This window comes from Dromiciops gliroides, chromosome 3 (assembly GCF_019393635.1).
Source record: "Dromiciops gliroides isolate mDroGli1 chromosome 3, mDroGli1.pri, whole genome shotgun sequence".
NCBI classification, from domain to species: Eukaryota; Metazoa; Chordata; class Mammalia; order Microbiotheria; family Microbiotheriidae; genus Dromiciops; species Dromiciops gliroides.
Window position 1 is genome coordinate 641,078,306 of NC_057863.1, and position 27,525 is coordinate 641,105,830.

Here is a 27,525-nt window from a genome sequence, read left to right on the forward strand (position 1 = left end):
CTCTCTCTCTCTCTCTCTCTCATACACACACACACACACACACACACACACACACACACACACACACACACACACCTTAAGAGTAGAGGTGACTGAGCCAGATTTCAAAGAGTTTAGAGAAAGGCTAGCTACAATCCCAAGGCCCAAAATTCTCTGGGGTAAAAATCAGCCCAAGGGGGGCAGCTAGATGGCACAGTGGATAGAGCACCGGCTTTGGAGTCAGGAGTACCTGAGTTCAAATCCAGCTTCAGACACTTAACACTCACTAGCTGTGTGACCCTGGGCAAGTCACTTAACCCCAATTGTCTCACTAAAAACAAAACAAAACAAACAAACAAAAAAAAAATCAGCCCAAGAATAGATGGGAAACGACCCAAGAATGTAGTTTGGGCCAACTCTCTGAGCTGCCAAAAGAGACAGGTGTGGATGCACAGGGAACTCATCCATGAACGCTTATGTTTTTAAACACACGCATATTAGAGGAATACAAGAAATGTGGCTCTGCAAGAATCTAGAACAGGGGAGTAAAGGAGTAAAAACAAGCCAAAATTGGTGAGGAAAGTTAAAGACCAGAAAAAAATAAAGGAGGCACTTTTGGTGATGCTGTTCCTATAGGGAGCAAAGAGGCTCAAAGGTGAAACAAGACAGTGGGGGATTGAACAAAATTGTTTAACGAGCAATTGAATCCAAGATAAACAAGGGAATAGTGAGAATATCCAAGCTACCCAGAGGACAGCTAGGTGGCACAGTGCATAGAGCTCCAGGCCTAGAAGTCAGGAAGACCCAAGTTCAAATCTGGCCTCAGACACTTAGTAACTGTGTGACCTTGGGAAAGTCACTTAACCCTATTTGCCTCAGTTTTCTCGTCTGTCAAATGAACAGGAGAAGGAGATGGCAAACCAGTCCAGGATCTTTGCCAAAGAAACCCCAAATGGGGTCATGAAGAGTCGGACGTGACTGAAATGACTAAACAACAAAAAATCCACAATGAGTTTCCCCGGCCACCAAAGACAAACCACCATGCTAGGGACCTGAAAGAGCCAGTGGCGGTGATGATGGAGCCACTGGCCATCATCTCTGCAGTCCTGGGGCACCTCTGCTGCCCTCCAGGAATCCTCAGGCAAGCAATTGTTGCCTCAACTTTCCAAAAAAAAAAATAATGGGGAAATGGATAGATTGTACTAAGGTAGAGCATGACTTTGATTGCTGGCTAGATTCTAGGACATCCTAGTAAAGGGATGATCTCTGAGCATTTCAAAGGGGAAGCAGTGGTCACCAAGAACCAAAGAAGCTTCATCGAGAAAAAGTCAGTCATGTGCGATTCACCTTGTGACACAGGGTTATAGGACTGAGTGATCAGGAAAATGCCACAGACCTAGTCCAAATGCCTTGCTGAAATTAAGAGTAAGTGTTAGGGGGCAGCTAGGTGGCTCAGTGGATAAAGCACCGGCCCTGGATTCAGGAGGACCTGAGTTCAAATCCAGCCTCAGACACTTGACACTTACTGGCTGTGTGACCCTGGGCAAGTCACCTAACCCCCATTGCCCAGCAAAAAAAAAAAAAAAAAGAGTGGCCCAAAAGCGGAATGGGATGTCATGAGAGGTAAGGAGTGGCCGTCTGTGGAGATCTCCAAGAATATGCTGACTGACTACTTCCTGGGTCAGGTAGAGGTTGAACTAAATGACCTCTGAAGTCTCTTCTGTGACAGTCTGGGTTGGGGAATGGGAGAGGGCTGGGCTCCAAAGATGCTCACTCCCTCACTGCCTGGCTTGGGGTAGTGGGGGGTGGGGGGAGGCTCACAAAGCCTTTGATGTGGGGCTGGGGCTGGGGCCAGGAATCCCAGGGCTAAAGCAGATAAGGGGGAGGAGTCCTGGATTGTGCAGCTGTTTTTCCAGGGCTGGGGGGGGGGGGGAGACAAGAGTGGGTAGGGTTGGATTCCCATGGGGGGATGGTGGGGGGAACAGGGAGGGCATTTCCCATCTGGGCAGGAAACAGATCACCCTGGGAGGGGTGGGAATGTGTGTGGGGGCAGGAAGGGGGTCTGGATTTGCTTTTCCAGAGGCAGGGGAGAGGATAAGATAACAAGCCCCAGCTTTCTTCCCAGCTACCCCCCCCCAGATCAGGGACTCAGGAGTCCTCCCTTCCCCGCCCACGAATGACCCCCTCTCTCCTTTGTGTGCCCAGGCAGAATGTGTAAGACAATAAAATGGGCAGAGGACTCCAGCGGCCCTGGGCCCTTCTCTGGCCGGCAAGCACTGAGACCCCTAGTGACCCTGCCTCCCCCCCCTCAGCCTCCCCACAGTGTTCAGGGGTGGGGCCACTCCCCTGAGTCACTTTCTCTGCTGGAGCCCAGTCGGCCTCACAAAGCCCCTTTCTTCCCCCCAAACCCTGGCCCCACAGGAGCTGCTCCCCTCCTCTCCCCTCCCCCAGCCTCCTTCAAAGGGCCCTGGACTCCCTGGCTAACCAGGAGGGGAAGGGGGAAGGGGGCTCATTGACAGTCTGGGCACAGGGCTCTGCAGTGTTGGGGGTGGTAGAGGAGACACAAGAGCAGCCTAAACCTGGCAGTGGACCCAGCGTGGGGTGGTCCCAGCATGGGGATGGCTCTCCTCCATACCACACCCATCACCAGGTTTGGGGTGAAGGACCCAGGTGTCCTTGACAGATCCCCACTGAGAGAGAGAACCAATGGCTGAAAAGTGAGTTCATGCCCTCTCCAACCATCCTGAGTGTCCCTTTGCCTGCTATCCTTGGTCCTTCCGCCCACCGCCATCCTCCATCACCCCCATGGACCTGGACACGAAGGCCCAGAGACTGATCCGGGAATCGGTACCAGCTTATCATCCCATCTCTGCCTGGGGGACTCTGGGCAAATCTCACCCCCTCTGAGACTCAGTTTCTTCCTCTGTAAAAGGAGAGGACTGGCCTCTCCGGCCTCTGACGCCCCTTGCAGGCCCAACTCTGCCAATGATGCTTTCCGTGACTATCTTCCTTTGTAAAATGAGTGTAACAGCCTCTGCCTGGCCCACAGGACTGATGTAAGGCTCACAGAGGGCCTGGATGGAAAAGGACCTTCCCCAAAGGACACAGTGCTCCACAAAGGTCAATGTCTACATTATTGAAGGGTAGTGTAGACAGGACAGGAAAAGCTTTTCTTTCTTTTCTTTTTTCTCCCTTTGGAAGGGAAAATTGAGTGGTTTGGGTGTGGGAGCCCCTGGCCAGGCCTCCCTGGGGGTAGGGAGTAGGGGGTGGGGGGAGGGAACCAGATAGAACAGAAACTCCATGGGGCAGACACAGCTATGGAAAAAGCCAAGGGCACTTTCCATTAGATCAGGGCATGGTCCACCAGGGAGGGGAGTGAGAAGGGGACGGGAGACACCCCCTCAGCTCTCCTGTCACCCAAGCTGGGGAGGGATGGGGGAGGCTCAGAAGTCCCTCCTTCCCCTTCCTCCTGCCCCATGGGCGGCTCCCAGCCATGTCCAGGAAGAGCCTGGGAATGAGGAAGGGGGTCCTGGTGACTGGTCATAAGCGATGGCTGCCCCCCCCAAGAATCCATACTTCTATTTAGATGTTGTTGCTTTTTTTGTTGTTGTTTTTTTTTTTTTAGGGGGGGTTGTTTTTTAATGAGGGAATCCATACTTCTAAAGAAAACCCAGGTTTGCAAAGGGATTTAGAGCCAAGATCTCTTTTGATCCTCACAACACGCAGGTGGGGTCAGTCCTGTTATTATCCCCATTTTATAGATGAGGACACTGAGGCTTAGACAAAACAAGCTGGATTATCAACAACCCCCCCCCCCCATATACACACATCCACACACACTCTCTGAGCCCATCCCATGGTTCTGTGGTGCACCCTTCAGTCCTCCCTCCCCACCTCAGAACCTGGGAAGGAGAAAGGGAAGGAGACAGCATCAGATCCTGCCCACACAGGTCCACAGGCCCATGGGAGGGAGGTCCTGGGGGGTGGGGGAGGGGGCAGGTTGGAAGGGGGTGGCAAGAGTCTGAACATGCCTGGTGAGGGCAAGCAAAGGCAGGCCACCCTCCCCTTCTCAAGGTCACGGTGAGGCTAGAGACCACAGTCCACGTACCCCCACCCCGCCCCCAAGTGAGATCAAGAAGACACCCCCCACATGGATCAGCTCCTCTGAGGTACAGGAACCCACCTGCTAGATACCCCCCACGCCCCCACCCCCACCCCCACCCCACTTCTCATACTAATGGGAAATTCCAGACATGTCCTCGCCAAGCCCAGACCTGCATGCCCACCCTCCCACCCCCTATTTTAGGCTTAGGGGAGGGACCTCTTAGAAGGCCAAGGCACCCCACACCCAAATCAGGGTCTGGAAGAGAGAGCCAAGAGGCCAAACACACAGGAATAGTTTATTGCCACCTCACCCCCACCCCCTAGGATGGAAAGGGCTGAATGAGACTGGGTGGGAAAAGCGGGGACAACGCAGAGAAAAGTACCCCCCAAGGAGTAAGTGGAGCAGGCCTGGCTGGAATCTTCGAGGGAGACGGGACACCAGGCTGAGGGGCAGGATCCTCTTCCCTAGGGAATCTCCTAGGGCCGGGACTGACTGAGCAGCCTTCCCCATCCCTGAGACGCTCCAGATACTCTAGGGAACAGACCCCCCCAGATCTGAGCCCCTCTGGGTACCTTCCACCAGCCAGGAGACAAGAGGGGGAGGCTCATTCCCTTGGTCAGGCATTTTTCCCTCCTCTCCCCCAGGTCCTCCTAAGCCTCCTCCCCCCAAACTCCCCCTACAAAAGTGGGGAGGGATGAGCTGCTGACCATCCAGGCACCTGCTGACGGGGCCTGAGCCCACTTCCATCCTTGGAACAGCCCCCCGCATCTGCCCAGCCCCATCTCAGGCTTCTGCCATGCCCACACTCCAGGCCCCGGGCCTTGACCACCCAAGCAGACCCCCTGGAGTCAGTGTCCTAGCCAAGGGCTCAGCCTTGTTATTATAACAGTGACTTCCCAGGCAGTCAGATGAGCAAACACAGGAGACACGTGGCACCAGGAAGAGACTTCCTCTGCCTGGCACCCATGACCCTGGTCCAGCCACCCCCTCCCCCCAACTCACAGTTTTTCATCCAGCCAGGCGAACCCCAAAGGCATCGCATACCAACACCCCGAGCCCCCCTGGAGCCTGCAGCCCCGGCCCTCTCCCTACAACTCCAGCCAAAGCTGGTCTAGCAGGATCACCCCACCCCACAGCTAACACCCAGATTATACATGGAGGGAGGGGCGCAACAAGCCTAAGGCATCCTAAGTATTTTTCTCCCCATTTTTCAGAAGAGGAAACTGAGTCCTGGAGAGGGGAAGTGATCTGCCCATAGGCAGAAAGCCAATAATAGGAACCCGAGACTTCCTGACTCCCAGGTCAACGATCCGTCGGCTACACTGTGATCAACCGAGTTGATCTTGGAGCTAAAACTGGGACATGGTCCCCCAAATCATCATTGCCTGTGGGGTCTCCAGTGGAAGAAGGGGGAATGAATGGGATAATCTCCCCATTCAAGAGGCATCAGGGTACATGGAAAGAGGTCTGGTCTGAGGACTGGGGTTCAATCACCCTGTATGACCAGCTCCCCACGTGGCCCTGGGTCTCAGTGTCCTTGCCCTGTAAAATGAGGAGACTAGATCAGATCGTCCCTTCCAGCTCTAGAACAACGAACCCACCCATGTGACCCACATCGCTGCCTTGAGCCTCGGTTTCCCCATCTGTAAAAAAGGAAGTTGGTCTAAGCCCCAAAGGTCTATTCCAGGTCTAGGTCTAGGATCCCAGGCCCAAGAGGAAAGAAATACTTCTTCCTCTGAAGTAACGGCCTCACACAGAGTAACCCAAGACCCCTCTGCCTGCCACATTGGGCAGCCATGACCTAAGACCCCAAGCCCCAACCACAGACCAGAAGGCCAGCCTAAGAAATGGGCAACCAGACTACATCCATAGCATTTATGCCACAGGGACTGCAGGGGAAGGGCTCAAAGGCTAGACTTGAACCCAGATCCTCCAGCCTCAGAGGCCAGCTCTCTCTGCTATGCCAGGGATATGATAATGATGAAAACGATGATAATGCTTTCTATCTAGAAGCTCCAGAGCAGAGATGTCAAACTCCCAGCCTCCCCCAACAGGGAACCAGATTAAAACATAATCTGGCGGGGCAGCTAGGTGGCGCAGTGGATAGAGCACTGGCCCTGGAGTCAGGAGTACCTGAGTTCAAATCCGGCCTCAGACACTTAACACTTACTAGCTGTGTGACCCTGGGCAAGTCACTTAACCCCAATTGCCTCACTAAAAAAAAAAAAAAAACACACAAAAAACCCATAATCTGGCAATGTTGAACAAAATAAAGACAAATACCATACAACGTAGACGATGCTACTTTGCGGTTTTCTGAGCCAATGTGCCGCCTTCAAGGATCTGTTTCTATTTGAGTCAGATGCCACTGATCTATTTGGTACACGTGTTGTTACCCCCATTTTAGAAAGAAAGCTGAAGCTCAGACATTTGGAGGACTTCATTTTATAGGAGAAGTGACTTGCCCAGGGTCACATGGCTAGACGTGTCTGAGGAAGAATACAAACTAGTTCCGTACTCCCTATCCAGCGTACTATTATTTGTACTAAAAGTCCCTCCCCTTTTTTTGTACCCTGGACCCCTTGGGCAGTCAGTTTGCTAAAGCCTATGCACCCCACACCCAAATCAGGATCTGGGGAAGGGAGCCAAGAAACCAAACAGACAGCCTATGTACTTAGAAGAATGTTTCTAAATGCAAAGGAAACCAATATTAAGATGCAGTTATCAAAATATTTTTAAATCAAAATATAAAACCAAAATATAAAAAGGCAAAATGTAAAACAATCCAAATATAAAAATATGAAAAAATAAAAATATAAGTTCATGGATACCCTGAAATTTATCAGCAGATAATTGGGGTCCGTGGAACCCAGGTCCAGAATCCCTGCTCTACTTGTGGATAACCAGCCCCTGGATAATTGAGAGTGGGCTACAAGGCTAATGTGGCTCTGAGACAGCAGGCCCCAAAGCCCAGACCTCTCCTCTTGGGGATCAACCGCTGGGGAGGGAGGTCAGAGCTCCCAGCACTGCTAGGGTCCAGACCAGTGAGGAGTGACTAGCTGAGCCACCTGGGCCCTGGAATGTGGGTAATGCCCAGGCCTCACATCAGGGTGGAGGAGGGAAGGCCAGCAGAAAGAAGTCTGGAATCCGACATCTCCTCCCCTCCTCCCCAGTCTGGACCACCACCACCCAGGGAAACCAGAAGGCATGAGCAACACCAGCCCCCGGAGACAGCCAGGAGGCTACAAGTGGGAGGTGGGAGGACCCAAAAAGCAGGGCCAGGAAATTCCTGAACCCCCCCTCCCCACCCTCAGCCTAACCCCTGGAGCCAAGAAAAACTAACAAAGGCTGGACCCTTGGAGGAGGATGGGGAGGTCTCTCTTATCACCTGCCAATCCCCAAGCCAAGCCCTCTCCTGGGGGGCACAAAGCCCCCTTATCTCAGGGAGCACACTCGAGGCAAGAACTCTGCCCCTGCTTCATCTTCCCAGGCTCTCCTGCTCAGTTGTGGCTGGCTGGCCAGAAGCGGGGGGCAGGGGACTCCCAGGAGACATACCTGTCCCAGCTATGCCCGGAATGCTGTTGGCTCTGGCCAGGGGCCCAGAGATCAGAGGAGGAGAGATTACAGTGAGCAAACCTGGGTTGGAGGAGCTTTCTCTGGTGGCCCTTGAAAAAGGCTTGTGGGGGGCAGTAGAGGGGATGGAGTCAACCCCCCCCCCTTCTCTCTGTTCTACCTAAAGCGGCCGGAAGGCCTGGAGAAGACCCAGGAAGCCAGAGCAGGAAAGTCTGCAGGGAAATCGGCCTTCTGGGCCTGCTCAGATCTGGCTCCCCTCGGCCCTCCCCTCCACTCACCTCCCCCACAGGCTTTCGGCCACAGCCCTGAGAATTATCCAGAAACAGGGACCCGGCCCCAGACCTGCCAGGCCACCCAGGCCACTCAGGCCCCCCAGGCCAAAGCGGCAACGTGCTAAAGAACATCTCTGTCAGAGATTGCCTGGATAAAGAAGTGTTTGCTTGGGATCCCCAGCCTTTGGTCGCAGCAGGGATTCGCCTGCAAGACACCCCACTCTCCTATCTTCACCTGCATTGTCAAAGGGAGCCAGGAGGGAAGTAACAAGCAGCAACAAGCAACAGCTGATCTTGGTCCCACCCCAGCAAAACTGCCAGTGGGAGACCCCTTTGTGCTCGTGCCCCAGTTTCCTCTTCTGTAAAATGAGGGGGTTCTACTCCAAGACCAATAAGGTCCCCTCCAACTCTAAATCGCTGATTCGACTCCCTAACCCTGTGAGACACCGACAAAGGGCCCACCTGTGCTAGGAGAGCCAGGCGGCCCACAGCCACTAAATCACGGATCTCACCGGACACACAATAGACAGAAAATAAAGCCAAAATCAATCAGGAAGGGCTTCGGGTAGGGAATAGCTTCTGAGCTGAGCCTTGAGGGAAAGGAGGGATTGATTCTAAAGAGGGGAGGGTGAGAAGGGAGTGTGCTCCAGGCAAAGACCCGGAGACTGGAGATCTCAACACCCAGGTGCTGGTTTGAGGGGGTGTAAAGAGAAGAACAGACCAAAGTCCTCCTCCCCACTTCTGATTCCCACCCCACCCATCATCAGTTGTCCTGACTTTTGTCCTGCCACTGGACTCAGTGATTCTGGAGAAGACAGTGAGGCTGACAATTTCCTGTAGCTCTGCCTCACTTAATTCACACCAGAGGGGCAGCTAGGTGGTGCAGTGGATAAAGCACTGGCCCTGGATTCAGGAGGATCTGAGTTCAAATTTGGCCTCAAACACTTGACACTCACTAGCTGTGTGACTCTGGGCAAGTCACTTAACCCTCATTGCCCCACAAATTTTTTTTAAAAATTTTAAAAATTCACACCTGAGTCAAGCTATCATCCTGTGATGTCATTGGTCCTCTTTGAAAACAAAGGATGAACAACAGCATCCTCCACCACCCCCCATTCCAGCAGGCCTCTGGAGATGGGAGGGGAAAAACAGCTTAGAGAAACAGAACTCCTGAACCCCTGTCCCTAACCCCAGCTGTCCTGCCTCCCAACACAGTGAATAGGAAGCACGACAGACCTGGATTCAAAGCCTGCCTCAGATATCATTCAGTATATGTGACCTTAAGCAAAAAATTGCATTTCAATCCAATCCAACAAGTACTTATTAAACACCTATTATATACCGGGCACCAAAAAAAGAAAGGAAGAAAGGAAGGAAGGAAGGAAGGAAGGAAGGAAGGAAGGAAGGAAGGAAGGAAGGAAGGAAGGAAGGAAGGAAGGAAGGAAGGAAGGAAGGACGGAAGGAAACAAGCAATCCCTTCCTCCACTGAGTTTACATTCTCTTCTGGGGAGGAGGCAGGAAATTAACTTCTGAAACTCACTTTTTTCATCTGTAAAATGAGGTTAATGTCTCAAGGACACCAGGTACTGTATAAAGGTCAATTATTAATTGTTATTCCCCCTCAAGATGTCAGAAAATGTTAGTGTTAAAACCGGGGTGGGGGGCCTTCAGAAAAAGAGATCAGAGTTGAGAGAAATTGCAAAACTCGGCTCAGAGTTTAAGTAAGGGGGACCTCTGCTACATCTCCCCTCCCTGAAAATAACCAGGCAGAATTCTGTCTCTGTCTCTCTGTGTCTCTGTGTCTCTGTCTCTCACGTGAACTTTCTAGCTCTAAAGCCTTAAGGACAATCTGAGGACTTGGCCTGGGCACAGCCCATTCTCCTACTCACTCCAGATAATTAGCATCTCACATCAAGACAGAGAGAGAGGCAGGTGACACCATCCATCCAAGGAGTCTGGATTCTGGTCACAGATCACTGGAGAGCCCCTCAAATGACAAAAAGCCCTCCCCCCCAACAATGGCCTTTGCCCAAGGGTCTCTAATTAGGGGGAAGCTACTGCCTCCCCAACCCACTTCTGGACAGCTCTGATGTCCAGGAAGTACCTGTTGACACCAAGTCCCCTTTGCAAGACAGACCCATTTTCCCCCACAGGCTCAGTTCCATAGCAGCTACTGACTAACTGTGAACTTTGACAAGTTAAAAATGCCCTCTCGGGACTTGTTTCCTCAACTAGAAAAAGGGAACTTTTCAAAGATGTCAATGTTGGAGGGACTATGGAAAGAAAGACATACTGATACATTGTTGGTGGAATTGTGAATTGATCTAACTATTCTGGAAAGCAACTTGGAATTATGCTCAAGTGACTAAAAATGCTATACCCTTTAACCCCAAAATGCCACTATGAGGCAGGCATCCCAAGAAGGAAAAAGGGGTGGGGTTGGGGGGAGTCCCAAATATACCAAAATAGAGTGTTCCAAAGTCTTAATGTAGTTTTCAGTTTCAAGACTTTTGCAATACCCTATGCTAATAGCAACAAAGTAGACACCAAACAACTGGAGAAGGGCTAAACCAAATAGGGCACATGAATGTAATGGAATATTGCTATACTATCAGAAAGATGACTATGAAGAAGATTCATAGGAGACTTCTTTGAACCAAAGCAAGCAAAACCAGGAAAACAATAGATACGCCTACAACAATAGAAATGAAAAGACCCCCCCCCAAAGTTCCTGGCTAGTATGCAATTATAATGACTAAGCTCAGCCCCAACCAGAGTTGAGAAAATGTGTCCCATTCCCTTCACTGCAGAGGTGGGGGGGTTACAGGTGTGGAGTACTGCATATACTGACTGACATGGTCAATGTATTGGTGATTTTTGCTAAACTGATCTTTTTTCTTCTTCCTTTTAAAATCTTTGTTATAAAGGACAACTCACTGGGTACAGGGGAGGGATATTTTGGAAATGATAGAACAAGAAAGGCAATAAAAATAAGGTGATTAAAAAAAAAAGAATGTTAGTTCCTTGAGGGCTTAACCTGTTTCTCTTTTGTCTTAGTAAATAAGAAACTTAATAAATACAATTCATTATCTTGTTCTTCGGGTCCACTTTGAATGAATGGGACAGAATAGGAAGGAAGGGAGCAGAAAGGGGATCTTAGAGGTCTGAATTCAACTCCCACCCCATTTACAGACAGAGAAACTGAGGCCCAGGGAAGTGATTTGTTCAAGGTTCTACAGTTCAGAAGTAGCAAAGCCAGGATTCAAATACATGCCCTATGACTCCCAATCTAGGGCTCTTGCTATGTCACTACGTTGCCTGCCCACCCTCTAACATTCACAGTCCCCTTCCCACCCCGCCCCAAACACACACACACACACACACACACACACACACACACACACACACACACACACACACACGCTTTCCCACTTCTCCTTCCCCTTGTAGAACTCTAGTCAATCGGTCCCAAATAAATGTTCAGGCTGTCCTTAAGCCCAGGGCCCAAGCCCTATCCCCTGTTGGGCTACCTTAGAATCATAGATTCAGGGCTAGAAGGAACCACGAAGATGATCTGCTCCAATCTCGTCCTTTTTTATCTGATCAGGAGACTGAGACCCAACAAAATAGTAAATGACTGAGCCAAGGTCACGCAGTTAGTAAGGCAGTGAGGAGAGGTTACAAGGCTGGAATTAGAAACAGCGTCTCTCCTGAATCAAAACTCAGGGCTCTTCCCCCTCTCCCCCATACCTACCCTGTCCCTGTCACCTTCTCTGGATTGGGCTGCTGGGCTTTAAACTGAGTATTGAGTGAGAATCCCCCAACTCCACCCAAAGAAATGTAAGACCTTTTCCAACTAATATTAAGATGACTTTTGGGCAGCTCAGAACCCCTTCTCCCTCAGAATAAGGGCAGGGACCTTTGACCCTGTATCTCCACAGCGTAATGAAGCTCAGTGGGGGAGCTTGGGAAGTGTTAATAGAAGAGGAGCACAGAGCAGGAGCTTGGGGGGGACAACCTCCCAGACCATCTCATCAGTTGCTCTCCATTGACATAGGAGGAAACTGAAGTCAAGGCACCTAAGAGGATCACAAATCTAGAGCTCAAAGGGGCCTCCCATACCCCTCATTCTACAGATAAGGAAACTGAGACCCAGGCTTGCCCAAGGTCACACAGGCAGGCCAGTGACAGAACCATAATTTGAACCCAGGGCCTCTTAGAACAGCAGTGGAAAAAACACTAGTTCTAAACTCAGAGACCCTAGATTCGAATCTTACCTCAGAGCTCACTACATAGAAGGCAGCTAGGTGGTACAGTGGATGGAGCGCTGGGCCTGGAATCAACCAGACATGAGTTCAAATTCCAGCCTCAGACACTTACTAGCTGTGTAACCCTGAAGTAGTCATTGAATTTGTCTGCCTCAGTTTCCTCACTTGTAAAACATGGAAAATAACATCACCCACTCCCGGAATTGTTGTGAAGATCAAAGGAGATACTTGCAAAACACTCAACACAATACCTGGCACATAGTAGGTATTTAATATTTTTTTTCTTCCTCTATAAGCAATCCAGCTGAGTAAGCGTTAGTCTGCCATGCTTAGGGAATAAAAACAGCTGCCAGTTAAACCACCCTTTAAGGGCAGCTAGGTGGTGCTGCAGTGGATAGAGCACCAGCCCTAGAGTCAGTAGGACCTGAGTTCAAATTTGACCTCAGACACTTGACACTTATTATCTATGTGACCTTGGGCAAGTCACTTAACCTCAATTGCCTCCCAATAAAAAAAATTTTTTAATTAAAATTTTTTTAAAAAGAGTACATTACAGGGGGCAGCTAGGTGGCACAGTGGATAAAGCACCAGCCCTGGATTCAGGAGGACCTGAGTTCAAATCTGGCCTCAGACACTTGACACTTACTAGTTGTGTGACCCTGGGCAAGTCACTTAACCCCCATTGCCCCAACAAACAAAAAAAGAGTACATTACAAGTATTATCTCATTCGATTCTCAGCCCAACCCTGTAAGGTGGGTGCTATGTTTACAAAGTCGGACATAGACTCAGAAATGCCCATTACTGTCAGTGGTAAGATTGGAACCCAGGTCTTGCTAACTCAAGTCCAGTACCCTTTCCACTCCATCAGATGGCTGCCTAGGGGAACTCCTTGGTGATTAGACAACAGGCCCTGCCCTCTCAGGCAGCCTCTTGGCAATGAGACAATAGGGACTTACTTTCTACTCTAAACTAACAAGAGAGGCAATCTAGCACAGTGTCGAGGGCATGGGATTTGGCATCCGAGGGCCAAAGCCCAGCCCTGCCGCTCAGTAGCTAGCTGTGTAACTTTGGGCAAGTCAATTCAATTCTCTGGAACTCAATTTCCTTATCTATAAAATGAAGATAGCAGAAGAGATGACCTCTATGGTCCCTATCAGCCATAAATCTCCCAGCCTGTAAACTTCAAAGGCCAGATGAGCTGGGAAAACGCTGGCTTGTGCCTACCTGAGAAAGGCAAGGAGAGGGTAGGGCAACCCTGGCATGACTCAGGGCCCGGGCATAGGAGAAATGGCCTCTGCCTACCTGAGGAAGGACAGGAAGGGGTAGGCCAACGCTGGCATGACTCAGGGCCCGGGCATAGGAGAAATGGCCTCTGCCTACCTGAGGAAGGACAGGAAGGGGTAGGCCAACGCTGGCATGACTCAGGGCCCGGGCATAGGAGAAATGGCCTCTGCCTACCTGAGGAAGGACAGGAAGGGGTAGGCCAACGCTGGCATGACTCAGGGCCCGGGCATAGGAGAAATGGCCTCTGCCTACCTGAGGAAGGACAGGAAGGGGTAGGCCAACCCTGGCATGACTCAGGGCCCGGGCATAGGAGAAATGGCCTCTGCCTACCTGAGGAAGGACAGGAAGGGGTAGGCCAACGCTGGCATGACTCAGGGCCCGGGCATAGGAGAAATGGCCTCTGCCTACCTGAGGAAGGACAGGAAGGGATAGGCCAATGCTGGCATGACTCAGGGCTCTTCCATGCTCCTGAGGGGCACCCACCCCACCCCACTAGCACACATTCTGGCCGCTGGTCACAAGGACTGTTCATCCCAGTGACTGAGTCACACTGACGTTTGCCCCAACCTTGCATCAGTGCCATCATCCAAACCCAGGGTTAATTAGTCATTTGCTCTTTTGGACTTTGGCCCCTGGGCAGAGAGGTAGTTCTGTCTAGTCCTGCTCCATCTTCTCTTCCTCCTCCCATCCTCAAAGCTCTGTCCTATATCCTCTTGTCTCCACGCACTGGCTCCTCCATCTCATAGGACCCCAGTTGGAAAGAGCCTTAGAGATCATCAGTGTCAAAGACCCTCATTTTCAAAGGAGGAAATTGAGGCACAGACCTATCAAATGAGCCTGCTTAGGGTCAAAGGGCTGGCACGTATCTGAGGGGGGATTTGAACCCAAGTCTTCCTGATTCTCGAGCCTTATCGGCTATGCCAAGCAGCCTCTCATCTAGTCATCTAGTCCCAGGGTTTCATCTTTAAGTAACAATGGCCAAATTCCTCCTTCCCAGTCCCAGCCCCTCCCCAGAGCTTCAGTCCTCGGCTTTCCAGCTGCCTTCTGGGTACCACAGAGATCATGACCAGCCAGCACCTCCAATTCAAGGCCTTCTGTCCCGGCTCAGCCTCTTCCCCTTTAGAGCTGCCCTCAAAAAAATAAATAAATAAAGAGCTGCCCTCCTGTCTCTCTCCTCACCACCATTTGCCGCTAACACCCACCCCCCATCCCATACACAGGCTCAAAGTGCTGTCGAAGGCAAAGATCTGGATTTAGAACCAAAAAGATTCAGGTCCAAATGCCCAAGACTGGGCAAGCTACTTCTCACCTATAAGACAAAGGGCTCAATTCAACAAGCATGTACGTGCTTAAAACGGGCTAGGCCTGGGGAGGCAGCAACAGGCAGGCCCTGACCACAGGGACCTTACATCCTACACATACTCAGGTGGAGAAAAGAAAGTCTTTTTTTTGTTTTTTGTTTTTTTTTTTAGTGAGGCAATTGGGGTTAAGCGACTTGCCCAGGGTCACACAGCTAGTAAGTGTTAAGTGTCTGAGGTCGGATTTGAACTCAGGTACTCCTGAATCCAGGACCGGTGCTTTATCCACTGCGCCACCTAGCTGCCCCGAAAGTCTTTTTTAAAAATATTTTTATCAGGCCTCATGATTTTTCCTGGATAGAGGGAATTTCATCTTCCAGTGAAGGTTGTCATCCCCTTTACAACTTATAATCTTGTTTTCTCCTCAAATATTTTATATTTTCCCAATTACATGTACAAGGCTTTTCACTTTTTTCTTAAATTTTGAGTTCCAAATTCTTTCTTTCCCTCCCTTCTTCCCCTCCTCCCTCATTGAGAAGGCAAGCAATTTGATGTGGGTTATGCCTGTGCAGTCATGCAAAACATATTTTCATATTAGTCATGTACAACTTATCTAAAGAATTGCTTGGAACAATAAAAAAATGAAGTGATCTGCCCAAAGATCCCGTAGCAAGTATGGGTCAGAAGTGAGACTTGAACCCAGGGCTTTCTGGATCTGAGGCCAGCTCTCTATCCACTAAACAATACTTCCGCTCATATTTCCATCACTTATTAATAACATCTGGGAGTTATTTTAGACCAGCTCTGTGATTCCCTTGACATAGGGAGCCACTACCAAAGATTTCCACCACCTCATAACACTCATCATTTCCAGGGGTACCCCACACCATCTTGTCTTTCCCCTTCACTTTCCCCTTCTGTTGAGATGAAGGGCCACCAGGCCTTCAAGTAAGCAGGCTCACTAGATGTCTCTGTGCCTCAGCTCCTCCCCTGTCTTAGCATCAGCCTTGCCTCCACACCCTGCAGTCCCCTAGCACTGCTATCTTAGCTCCCTATGTATCCTGAAAACCTCTAGGCCTTGCCATCTTCCCTACCGTGGCATCCTTAGGACTCGGCGACTTTCTGCCCTATAGGGAAATATTCCTTTCTAAGTTCTCCCCTCCCGCCCCAGCTGGAGGGAGCTCCTGGAAACAAGGACCATCTCAATTCTCCCCAGTGCTCAGCACAAGGTCGGTTATTCATTCATTCACTGCTGTGCAAACACAAAGTAATTTCCAAAGGGGGGAGAGAAATGAACAGCTTGGGGAGGGGGCCAGACATCCCCCCACCCCCATGGCACCTGGGCAGAGGAGAAGAGGAGGTGTCTGTTAAGGTGGGGAGGTGGGGGAGAGACAGCCTGTTCAAAGGCATGGAGGTAGGAAAAGAGTGTCCCATAGAGGAAATAGCTAGAAAGGAAGGATAATGCTAAAAGGGGAGGCAATGTGAAATTCAAGAGCAGAAAGGTGAGGGAGAGGCAGATTGTGGACCACTTTCAGTGGAGAGTTTGTATTATCCCAGCTAAGCTCTCAGATTCCCTCCAGCTCTAAAATCCTATGAGGCTGCGATCTCTGACCCTTCCCTCTCTCTCCCTCCCCCCAACATCCAATCAGCCCATGGACACTCTCCCATCTGTCCCTCTACACCCTCCCATCTCTTCTCACCGGGATTACTGCAATGGCCTTGACTTCCTTCCTTCTGTATCCCCGCTCTCCAGCCCATCCCTTCGCCCAGCTGCCAAACCCCTAAGGTATGAGAGGTGACTGGGTCACTCTTCTGCTCCAGAACCTTAAATGGCTCCCAGGCACAGAAAAAATAAAGCCCGAACTCCTCTGTCTGGGGCCTCCTTTAGAGCCATCCACACAATGGCCCAACTTCCCCATGTCACTTCAACAATTATCAAGTGCCTACTAACTACATCAAAACTGGGCAACAGAGAGCCACAGGTGAATAACAATTAGATCCCTCCCTCAGGAAAGTTACAACCTGACGCCGATGGATGGGGAAGAATTCACGGACTTCAATAACTGGGATAGAGGCAAAAATGCTCTTAATTTATCTTGTGTAATCATTTATTTATCTGAGAGGCAGTGCAGAGAACCAGCCCGGAAGCCAGAAAGACCTGGGTTCAAGGTCTGCCTCTGACCCATCCTGGTAGAGTGACTTTGGACAGGTCACCTAACTTTGCAGCACCGCTCTAGGCAACTCTTAGAGAGGACATTGACCGGCCCTGAGAGAAGGTGTGGTCCTTGTGGAAGAGATTGAGGGTTTCATTAGTAAGGCATTTAATAAATGGTTGTGGATTGACTAATAGAATACAAGACCACTCCCCTTTGTGCCCATGGAGGGAAAGGCTCTCCATCGGCCAGGCTGGTCTCTTTCCCACTGACCCCTAAGTCCTTCCTTATGCCCACCAATCTCCTTGCCTTGTCCTAATCTTCCCCATAATTCTAGACCCACAAAGCCCTCTGGGATCTCTCTGGATTACTGCCCCCGGCCCGTGACTGTGAGCTCCCACATACTGTGAGGGAGCGCCCTATGATCAAGGGGTCCGTTTCTCCTCTGTCTCCCCAACTCTCCTTCCCACGGGCCTGGACTCAGAGACTGTGCTGGGATGAAGCTTCAGGATCCAGGAGGCTGAGAACTCTTCCTTTCTCCCTGGACGGGAAGACCTACAGACCTTTGGGGAGGCTCAGCTTCCCCCACGGTCCTCGCTGGCCCAGACTGACCCCGCCACGCTCTTAGCCACAACATCACCCACTCCCTTTCCTTCCTGCCCCTCAACCCTCATCCTCCCAGACAGGGAGGTTGGCCACACGAGGAAAATGGGTGTGATGAGGAACGCCAGGGGTAGCACAGCTGTCCCCAGGCCACAGGAACCCAGGCTAGGGGAGCTGAAGGCCACCCACCCTCACCCACCCTGGAGAAAGCAGAGTCTGTTGGGAAAGAGGACGCTGGACCTTCATTCTGGTCCTCAGTCCCTGCCCCCACCCCCTTAGCAGCCAGACATCTGGAAAGAAGTGAAGCTCGCCCCCACCCCCGACCTCCACAAGGCCCGGCAGGGGGACGGAGCTCTTTCCTCCTCACTTGTCCCCTCGTTGGAGTCCCTTCTCTGCCCAGGGCTTGGGAGGGCATGCCCCCAGAAAGAGAAGAGAACTGGGCCAAAGACGGGGGCGGGGTCAAGAGGCAGGGGAAGGGAAGGTTGAGCTCTGGGCCCTGGATTCCAGGGGGGCCCTCCCCCAGAGGCCTCATCCCCACACAGTTCAAAGCAGGAACAGAAAGGGAAGGAATGGGAAATCACCACTCCCACCCCCCTGTGGAGAGGAAGCCCCTCCCCACATCCCCACTGAGGGCACATCCCCTCCCAGACCAAAGGGGAAGGACATGGGACAAGGGCTGGGGGACATCAGGCTGCTCCCACGGTCTCTGAGCCCTCATCCCCTGTCCCATTTTCCTGGTGAAGTTCCCAGCCCTGGGGGCGGCCGCCTCTGTACTGTCCTGGGCCCCGAGGCAGACAGGATCTTGGGGGTCAGAGGTCCAATCTCCTTACTTGTTGTGTTCAGTCATGTCTGTCTCTCTGTGACCCCATTGGGGGTTTTCTTGGCAGATACTGAAGCCGTTTGCCATTTCCTTCTCCAGCTCATTTTACAGATGAGGAAACTGAGGCAGACAGGGTGAAGTGACTTGCCCAGGGTCATACAGCTAGTGTCTGAGGCTACATTTAAATTCAGGTCTGACTCCAGGCCCAGCCTTCCGCCCACCTCACCATAGAAACTGAAGTATAGGGAGGAAAGGTGACTTGCCCAGGGGCACACAGCTAGTAAGTATCTGAGACAGGATTCAAACTCCAGGTTTTCAACTAAGGAATAGACCCGTGGGCCCCAAGTACAGAAATCTCACCACCACACAATGCTGTAGCCAAAACCTCCTTCCACTGGGCTAGGGGTGGGGGGAAGGCCACAGGAGGAGGGAAGATCACTCCCTTGGGACCTCTCCCTTGATGTCAGGCCTCAGGGTTCAAGGCCCTGCTTCTCCTTCCCCCATTCCAAAGGACAGACAAGACAGCCTGCCCAATACATTCACCCCAGGACTCTGCCCTGAGGGGAGAGTTCAAGGGATACCACACAGCTGCCAACGCAGGTCCCTCTCCAACTCAGGACACTCCAAAAGCTCCCTGTGCCTCTGTTTGGCATTCAAGGCCCTTTATCGCTCCCCTTCAAGGACGGTGTGTCTGCTCCAGTCAAAGTGGCCTTTTTGCTGCTCCTCACAAGGTACTCTATCTCCCCCCTCCACACCTTTGTCTTGGCTGTGCCCCATACCTAGAGTACACTCACTCCTCACTTCTGCCTTGTGTCATCTGCCACTTCCATAAAAACCCAGGTCAAACACCTCCTCCTGATGCCCCGGATACAAACGGCGTCCCCACCAAATTACCTGCTAATGACTTTGCAATGTTCTACATATTTATCTATGTGCTCCACACTTCCCCCTGGTCAACTGTAAGGTCCTGCAGGGCAGGGCCTGCTCCCTTTCTGCCTGGCAGAGATCTGGCTGCTACGAAGTGTTTGCTCCTTGACTGAGGGAAGCAGATGGGATACAACCTCTTCATCCTGTCTCTCCCTCCAGTTACGTGACTCGAGCCCCTTCCTCTTCTTGACCTCAGCAAGGGTGCTGCAGTGATGGGCTTGGGAGTCAATAGGACCTGGGTTCAAATTCCGCCTCTGAGACACAAACTGTGTGACTATGGGCGGATCACTCGGCTGTACTGAGCCCCGCTTTAACAGTACAGCAGAGAGAGAGAGTGCTGCTTCCAGAGAGGGGGGACCTGGGTTCAAATCCTGCCTGTCACTGGGCATGGGAAAAATCAGAGAATTGGACCAGACGGCCTGAGCAGCTTCCTAGTGGGTCCCTTGGGAGACTCCAAAAAAGATAATAATAGCTAACTTTATACAACACTTTTAAGGCTTGGCAAAGTTTTATCTCATGGGAGCCTCACAACCTTGGGAGGCGGGTGCTACTATTTTCTCCATTTTGTAGATGAGGAAATTGAGGCAGGCAGTAGTTAATCAGCTTGCCCAGGATCACAGAGCCAGCAAGTGTCAGAGGCTGGATGTGAACTCTGGTCCTCCTGATCCTAGGCCTGACATTCTATCCACTGAGCCACCCAGTCACCTTAGGTAACAGATCTGAAGTGTGGTATAAAAGTCCTACATAGGGGGCGGCTAGGTGGCGCAGTGAATAAAGCACCGGCCCTGGATTCAGGAGTTCCTGAGTTCAAATCCGGCCTTAGACACTTGAAACTTACTGGCTGTGTGACCCTGGGCAAGTCACTTAACCCCCGTTGTCCCGCAAAAAAAAAAAAAAAGTCCTATGTAAATGTTGGCTCTTATTATTATGAGGGGAACAGTGCTACCACACACCTCTCCACAGGGAGGGATCCCATCTCAGCTTCCCAGGATCCCAGAATCCTCCTTTCCTCTTAAGCAAAACTGGTCTAAGGCATCTGCAGAACTAGAAGGGACCTCAGTCATCTCCCCCTCCCCCATCCCCCAGATTAAGAAACTGAGTCTCCGAGTGGAAGAAAGACTTGTCCAAGGTCACATCGCAAAGGTAGCAAGCAGTGGGATCAGAATTCGAACCTAGGTCCTCTGAGAAGCAGTGTTGTAGAGTAGGAGGGAGTACTGGGTAGATGGTCCCTGTTGGGAGACCTTGGGAAAGTCTCTATACAGGTTTGAGATTATTTAGCTCTAAATCATGGTCCAGACCACAGTGTTAATTCTACCGTGATCCTCATTCATTCACATTTATAGTGTTTTCAAGCTTGAGGTCCCCCTCCCCAAAGGGAGCCCCCCCTTCCCAGAGGCTCTGGCTATCCTCCAAACCATGCCCCCCCATTAAAAAAAAAAGGAAAAAACAGACAGAATCCACCCCACTCCCATCAAGGCAAGTTGCCCCTGCTCCCTCCCTGACTTTGCTCTGCCTCTGAACAGGCTCCCCCATCTCAAGCATCTTGTGTTGCTATTTACCTGGTCCCAGCATTCTCATCTCCCAGGAGCAAGCTTTCCCAGAGAAGAGATGCAGGTCCCATTCCCACCCCGGCCCTGCCCCCACCCAGCCTGGCCCTCACAGCTGCCTGATACAAGCTGCTCCCTCCCCACCCCCCACCTCCCCAAAGGGAGGCACAGCCCCATGGGGACAGTGCTTCCGTTTAGACATCCCCAGGGAGGGCAGGGAGCCTGGCTTGCCAACGTCACAACATCCCAGGCCCCTGACCTCCAGTCGGATCTGGAATTCGGAGCGTCAGCAAGGCCAATGGGGGTGGGGACCGTCTAGAGAGGATGAGGTCAGGGCCAGAAAGGGCCAAAGAAAATTTCTCGGTCGCCCAGAAAAGCAACAGAACTTTTGACAGTGGGGGTGGGCAGGCATGGATGGGCATCATGACCCACCACCCCACTGCCCTCTCTCCAACAAGAAGCGATAACCCGCCACAAGAGGCTCCAGGTCCTCCCTGGCCCTCAGAGTGGGTCACCCAGAAGACAGAAGTGGAGGACAGAGACAGAGGCGCACCCAGCACCCATCCCGTGCTCACCTTCCACACAGTGTTCCACCTCCTCCAGGTTGCGAAGCGTGATGCGCATGAGGCTGGAATTCAACATCAGCTCGTTCTTATGTGCTGGCCACAGGTAGCGTGGGGCTGGGTTCACAAAGAAGATCCGGGTGTCCCCGGTGGACACCTGATTGTCACAAATGAGTGGGTCTCCAAAGCCACCAATCACCACTTTGTTCCCACCGTCAAGGAGGATCTCATGGGTAACCACCTCTTTGCCCTTAAGGTACCGCCAGACACGAACCTGGGGAGGGAATGAATGGCAGAGTCTAGTCAGAAGAGGGATCTAGGGGCTGGCAGATCAAATACCCAAGCTTTCCCTTCCACACGGAGGCTGCAGAGGCCAAGAGAGAAGCCTGGCCCCCTGGTTTCTCCACGCTGACGTTGTGGGACCTGGGGCCAAGGCCGTCTGCCATGCCTGACCCTCACCTCCACTTCCTATCATCCCACACCTCCTTTAAGCACCCCTTTGCCTCCTCATCCTAGGTAAAGCCTTTCCAGCTCTCCCGGTTATTATTTCCTCTTCACTTCAGTCCACCTGGTTCCCCAGCAGAGGAACCATTAGTTTTCATCTCCAGTAGATGCTGGAATGAAGTAGAATCCCCCTACCTTTTTCCAGGCCTGTTTCTTACCTCCTCAAAGGGAGACACGTTGACTGACCCCTCAGAAATCACAGGGCTTCTCTGTGAGCTGGAAGGTGCCCCTGACTTGGGCAGGGACCTCTGCCTGTCTCACTTTAGCCCTCATACTTGACACTCTCTATCTTCCTACTCCCATCTGTACCCCCCCCTCCCAGGACTAGAGCTGAAGGGTCCCTCCCCGCTCCAAAGCACTCATCTCCCAAAGGCATGCATGCATAAGAACACAGCAGGAAGGCTCATACATGTATTATGAGCCATAGACCTATGGGTAAAGAGAGAAGCATGTCACACACATACACATGCTGGATGTGGCCACCTAGGGAGCTCTCAGAATAATAACTATAGCCACAAGAGGTAGGTGCTATAGCTACTATATATCATATTCCTCCTGTGTGAAATGAGAGGATGGGATTAGATGACCTCTAGCATTCCTCTCAGCTCTAAATCTATAAACCTAAAATTTAGGCAAGGCCACACAGTTTACAAGTGTCAAAAGTGGGATTTGAACCCAGAACTTCCTGGCTGAGTCCTAACATTCAGTCTACTGTCCACACTACTTCTGAACCTCCAGGTACTCCCCAGAATGCCCCTCAACAGCCTTTGTTCCTCAGTGTTATTTCTACCATTTGGGGCCTGAGCTGAGCCCCTGGTCTCCTCCAATCCCCAACCCCTTCCCTAAACAAAGGAAACCTTTTAACAGGTTAGAGTGGCCTCAAAGGTAGACACCCAATGTAGAAAAACAGAGCCTTCCCCATCAGCCCAGCTGCTCTCTCAGGCCTGGCCTGAGAGCCAAATACTTCAAACTCCCATAAGGGGCTCCCCCTTTTCCCTCCCAGGGTGAGGCTAGTCCACCACCTCCCCGGATCCCTGCCCCTGCCCACTCAGAGGGCCAAGCCACCTACTCTTAAGGGGGCCCTGATTTCTCATTCTGAAGGGGGACTGGCCCATTCTCCCAGAAAAACAGACATTGGACCCAGTCCCTTCTGCTCATATCTGGCCAGGGGCCTGCCTCGAGCCTTTCCCAAGTCCCAGTAATGAAACTTCCAGACCCACACCAAAGCCCCCACACTTCCACAGGGATTGGTTTGTGGAAGACATTCAGAACAGCAGGACACAAGACTCCAGAGCCTGTGACATGTGTGGATAGTGTAATGGACTTGGAGCGAGAAATACATGGGGTCAAATCCAGCCTCAGATTTTTACTGTGTGCCCCTGGACAAGTCACTTTTCGACAAGCTGTGCCTCAGTTTCCTCCCCTGTAAAATGGGGAGAGGGCTGGATTCAGGGGCCTCTGAGGTACCTTCTGGCTCTAAATCCGTGATGCCATCACCCTGTACTGGGTTGCCGGCCCTGAGCTGACCTTCCCCCACCCACCTCTTCTTCCTCCATCTCACTGGACAAAAGGTCCCACCTAAACCTCAGTTCCCTCACCACCCCACCCCTGACCGGGCTCCACCTGCCCCATCTCAGGCACAGACCCCGGAGGTTCCAGGGCTGGTTTCCTATCAGCACCCTCCCCCTCCTAATGGGGCAGCAGGGTGGGGCAGACAGAAGGCCTTCCCCTCTCCTCTCCTCTCCTCCCCTATTTCAGTCTGGCCTGGCCCAGCTCACCCAGAGGTGCCTGGGGACACACAGAACCAGATTCAAGTTCAGGCAGTAGCCCTGGCCCCTCCCCTACCATTCCATGCCCTGCAGGTACCAGATTTGACAAACCAGTCTGGCAAGAGAGCTCCCTTCTGCCCTTCCCCCAACCTACTTCAGAAACAAGCCCCCATCATCCCCCCCACCCCCAGGTGAGACACCTGGGGAGTGCTGGGGATCGACAGAGCCCTGGGCCCACCCACAAACCCCTAGACACACACAGTCCTGAGGCTAGAGAAAGATGTCCTATCCCTCCTCGGTGCCCTTAGTGCTTCTGCGGCCAGTGAAGAGACTTACACACTCTCTGATGGAGGGCAGAAGTGCCCTGGGAAAAGGAGATGGGGGAGGGGTCCCCTGGGGACAAAGGAAGGAACCCAGCACCATCCTTCAGGGCCCTCCAAGAGATCAAGCCTGCTGGGCCAGCTCTCTAGTCACCCCTGGGCCTCCAAGTTTAACTCCCTTAATGCCCCCCCTTCCCGATCCCAGAGGGAGGCTGAGCCCAATGGGGTATTTGGAAGAAATGAAAGAAGCAGACACCACAAAGCACCCTTTATCCAGCACCACAGCAGCGCCCCCACCCCATGGGGACCATGGTTCCCCAGCCCTTCACTAGTGTGTCTGAACTCCCATTCTAATCAGCCCCCCCCCCCCCCCCCACACACACACATTCACACACACAGGTGGCTCCAGGTTAGGGGAAGGAGTCACTGAAGGACCAGCCTCCCAGTGCCTCCTCTAGGCCCCCTCCCACATGGCCACACCCAGGACCCTGGCAAGGAGGAAGTCGGGAAATCCTGCAGGGACTTGGCAAAGTGCCTTCTCGTTCACAGTCCTGGGGGCAGAGTCTCCATCCAGCCTCCCCTTCTGAAGAGTGTGCATAGGGAAGGAGGGGTTAGGGGGGAGAGGAGGGAAGGGTCCCAGCTGGAGGCCTGGGTCAGGCATGTCTTTGCAGGTCCTGTGTTTTGCAGTCCAGATGAAGGAGAAACAATATTTGTAGCCCGGAGGTTTGGGGTGGCAGGAAGGGAAGGGGAAGCTCAGAAGTTAAGGAATTGAGGGGCAGGCCAGGAGAGGGAAGGGGGAAACTGAGGACAAGCCCCCCCCCCAGTGCCCAGTCTTCAAAAACAGTAGCAGATGAAACCCTGGGCAGACTGCAGCACACACACCCCCCCCCGCCCCGCCCCCACAGGGACACCCCATCCCATCCCTCCTCGGCCCTGAGTTTTACCATGCGCAAAGGAGGCCGCCGGTCCCGCAGACACCCTGCCCCCACGCACAAACAAACTCACGGGGTTATACTGTTTGTTTGGGGGGGAGGGAGACAAAGACCTGTCTGCCGCCAGGACAGCCCCTCCCAAAAAGGACAGAGGCCGGAATCCCGGCCCCTCCCCCTCAGACACTCATTCACACATACTTACCGCAGGGTTTCAAAAAGTCCAGACCAGCCCCCCCCCCCCAACCCCGCCCTCCAACACCTTAAGCAGGGACTTGGAGGCTCGGTGCAGCTCAGTGGGGGTCACCTGAGCAAACTCACTCACACTCACACACACCCCAATTGCTCGAAGGTTACACCCCCCTTCTCCTAACCACTCCCCTCTCCAGCCTCATGGTCAACTATGGTCAGCACGGACAAGGGGTCCAATCCCCCAACGGGGGTAACTGAAGCCCCTCCCAGAGCCCCAGGAAGCTGCAGCCCCAAGATCCCCTCCTGGTTAGCCTTAAAGTGGGAGGGGTTGTAGCCCCCCCAAACCGCTGGGAGGAATATTCGGATTTCCCCCACCCGGCCTGACTGCAGGGGTGGGGATGGAGGGGGGCAGGGTGTAAGCTGGCCCAGACTCCCACAGTTTAAGTCTAAAAATAGGTAATTACGGACCGCGACTCGGGCGGGACAGCGGGCCCCTCCCCCACCTCCCGGAGCCACCCGGAGCCACCCGGGCCGGGCCGGTTCCCGGATACACAAGCAGGCTGGCTGGGGGGCGCGCGGCACTTGTTCCCGCCGCGCCCTCAAGACGGGGGGGCGTCACCCAAACTTTGCCTAGCCTCCCGTCGTAGGGGGCTCCCCGCGGGATGCCTCCTTCGCTCCCTCAGGGCCCCCCTCACCTTGCACGAGTAGGTGAGGTGAACAGGGTCCACGTTCAGGATCTCCTCCACGGTGCCCGTGAGGACCACGTTGGCCTCCTCCTCGCGCCGCTCCAGCTCCCGCTCGGGACACGTCCCGCCCCCGGCGCCGGCGGCCAGCCCGAGCAGCGCTGCGAGCAGCAGCAGCAGCAGACGACGCCGGGGCCGCGGCGGCCGGGCCGGGGCCGGGGCCAGCGGGGCTGAGGCCGGCGCGGCCGGGGGCAGGGGCGGGGCTGGGGGGCGCAGGCCGCCCTGCCGCCGCCGCTGCAGTTGCCTCTGCCCGGCCATCACGCCCGCACCGGCTCCCTCCGGACCGGGCGGGCAGGGCAGGGCCGGCCTGGGCTGGGCTGGACAGAGACCGGTGGCCGCCTGCCGCGGGGACGCGGGTGGCGGCCGCGAGGGAGGAGGAGAGGGAGCGAGGGGCAGAGAGAGAAAGAGAGCGGACGGAGCTCAGCAGCCCCGGAGCGAGAGGGCGAGCGAGCTATCCGGAGAGGGAGGGCGGGCACGGGGGCGGGCCGGGCCGCCCAACTCCCGCCCCTGGGCCGGCCTCCCTGCCTCCTGGAACCTGCCGGCCCGCCCGTCGGCCCGCCTCCCTTCGGGCTCCTCTCTCGGACCCCGAGCCGCTGCAGCCGCAGCCTCGGGCAGCGAACAAAGCGTCTGCGACCGCCGGGAGTCCGCACTCAGCCCGGGCCGCTGGCCGCGAGCGTCCAGAGCTGGCCTTCTGGAAGAAGGGACGAGGATCTCGGCTCTCGGCTCTCGGAGAGCGCAGCCCAAGTCAGCCACCGACCGGTCCTCTCTCCCCACTCCCCTCGGACCCCGGACCCCTGGGCTCCGGCTCTGCCTCCCTGGGCTTCCCCTGGGCGTCTGCCTGCACTGCGCTGAGCCTAGCGGGGGAAAAGAAGAGGAGGGGAGGGGAGGGGAGGGGAGGAGAGGGGGATTCGTGCAGCCCCCTCCCCCAGGCGCCCTCCCGCGCCGCTCGGGTTGCAGGCTGCGGAGACACTCCCCCCCCCCCCCGCCCAGGAAATGCAGCTGAAATCAGGTTAATGGATAATCTCGAAGAGACGTGAGCGGACTGCCAAGTGAGGGAGAGGGGGCAGGGCTGGGGGCTTCCTTCGGCGCCCTCCTCCTCCTCCTTCTTTCCCTGACTCCTGGTTCAGCTCCGCATCGAGGGGGAGGAGCAGAATGCAAGCCTGGCCCCTGTGGGGGCGTGCCCAGAAACTCCGGACCCACCTCCTCCCGTGCCCCTCTCACCCGGCAGAGGAGAGTTTCAAACCCTAGGAAAGGCCCGAGCGTTACGAGGTGGGGGACCTTTGGTCACTGACCGCCTTCCTGGAAGAGGGGGAACCACTGTTTGATGGCCAGGCCTGGGCGAAGCGGGGAGGAGTAGCTTGTGAATGGAGTCCGGGCAAGAGCGGGGCAGGGAGAGGTCGAGAGGTCGGTCACCGGTTTGTGACTGATGGCCTAGCCCTCGTCCCACCTTATGGATTGGTGTCCGAGTGTAAGGAAAGGTAGCCCTCTCTAGGGACTGGTATCTCTTATTGAGAAGCTGAGGTGCGCTGTCATCGGAGAGTGAGGAAAGGGTCAGTCAGTCAGTCAGCATTTATTAACCACCTAATGTGTTCCAGATATTGTACTAAAAAAGACGTGGGGGGGGGGGGCGGGGGGCAGCTAGGTGGTGCAGTGGATAAAGCACCGGCCCTGGAGT

General features: G+C 53.5%; 1 protein-coding gene across 5 annotated transcripts in view; it reads right to left on the minus strand.

Moving 5' to 3' along the window:
- AGRN (agrin) overlaps positions 1-26,282 on the minus strand; it is a 93,904-nt gene extending 67,622 nt beyond the window's left edge. For 4 of the 5 annotated variants that reach the window (XM_043991659.1, XM_043991658.1, XM_043991657.1 and 1 more), the window contains exons 1-2: positions 25,803-26,281; positions 21,406-21,667 (exon numbers count right to left, since the gene is read on the minus strand). In XM_043991659.1, coding sequence (XP_043847594.1) covers positions 21,406-21,667; positions 25,803-26,108 — 568 coding nt within the window. In that variant the 5' untranslated portion in view covers positions 26,109-26,281. Of the gene's footprint in view, positions 1-21,405; positions 21,668-25,802 lie in introns of all 5 variants that reach the window. The other variant, XM_043991656.1, reaches the window with a different exon arrangement.
- Between the last annotated feature and the right edge of the window lie 1,243 nt (positions 26,283-27,525).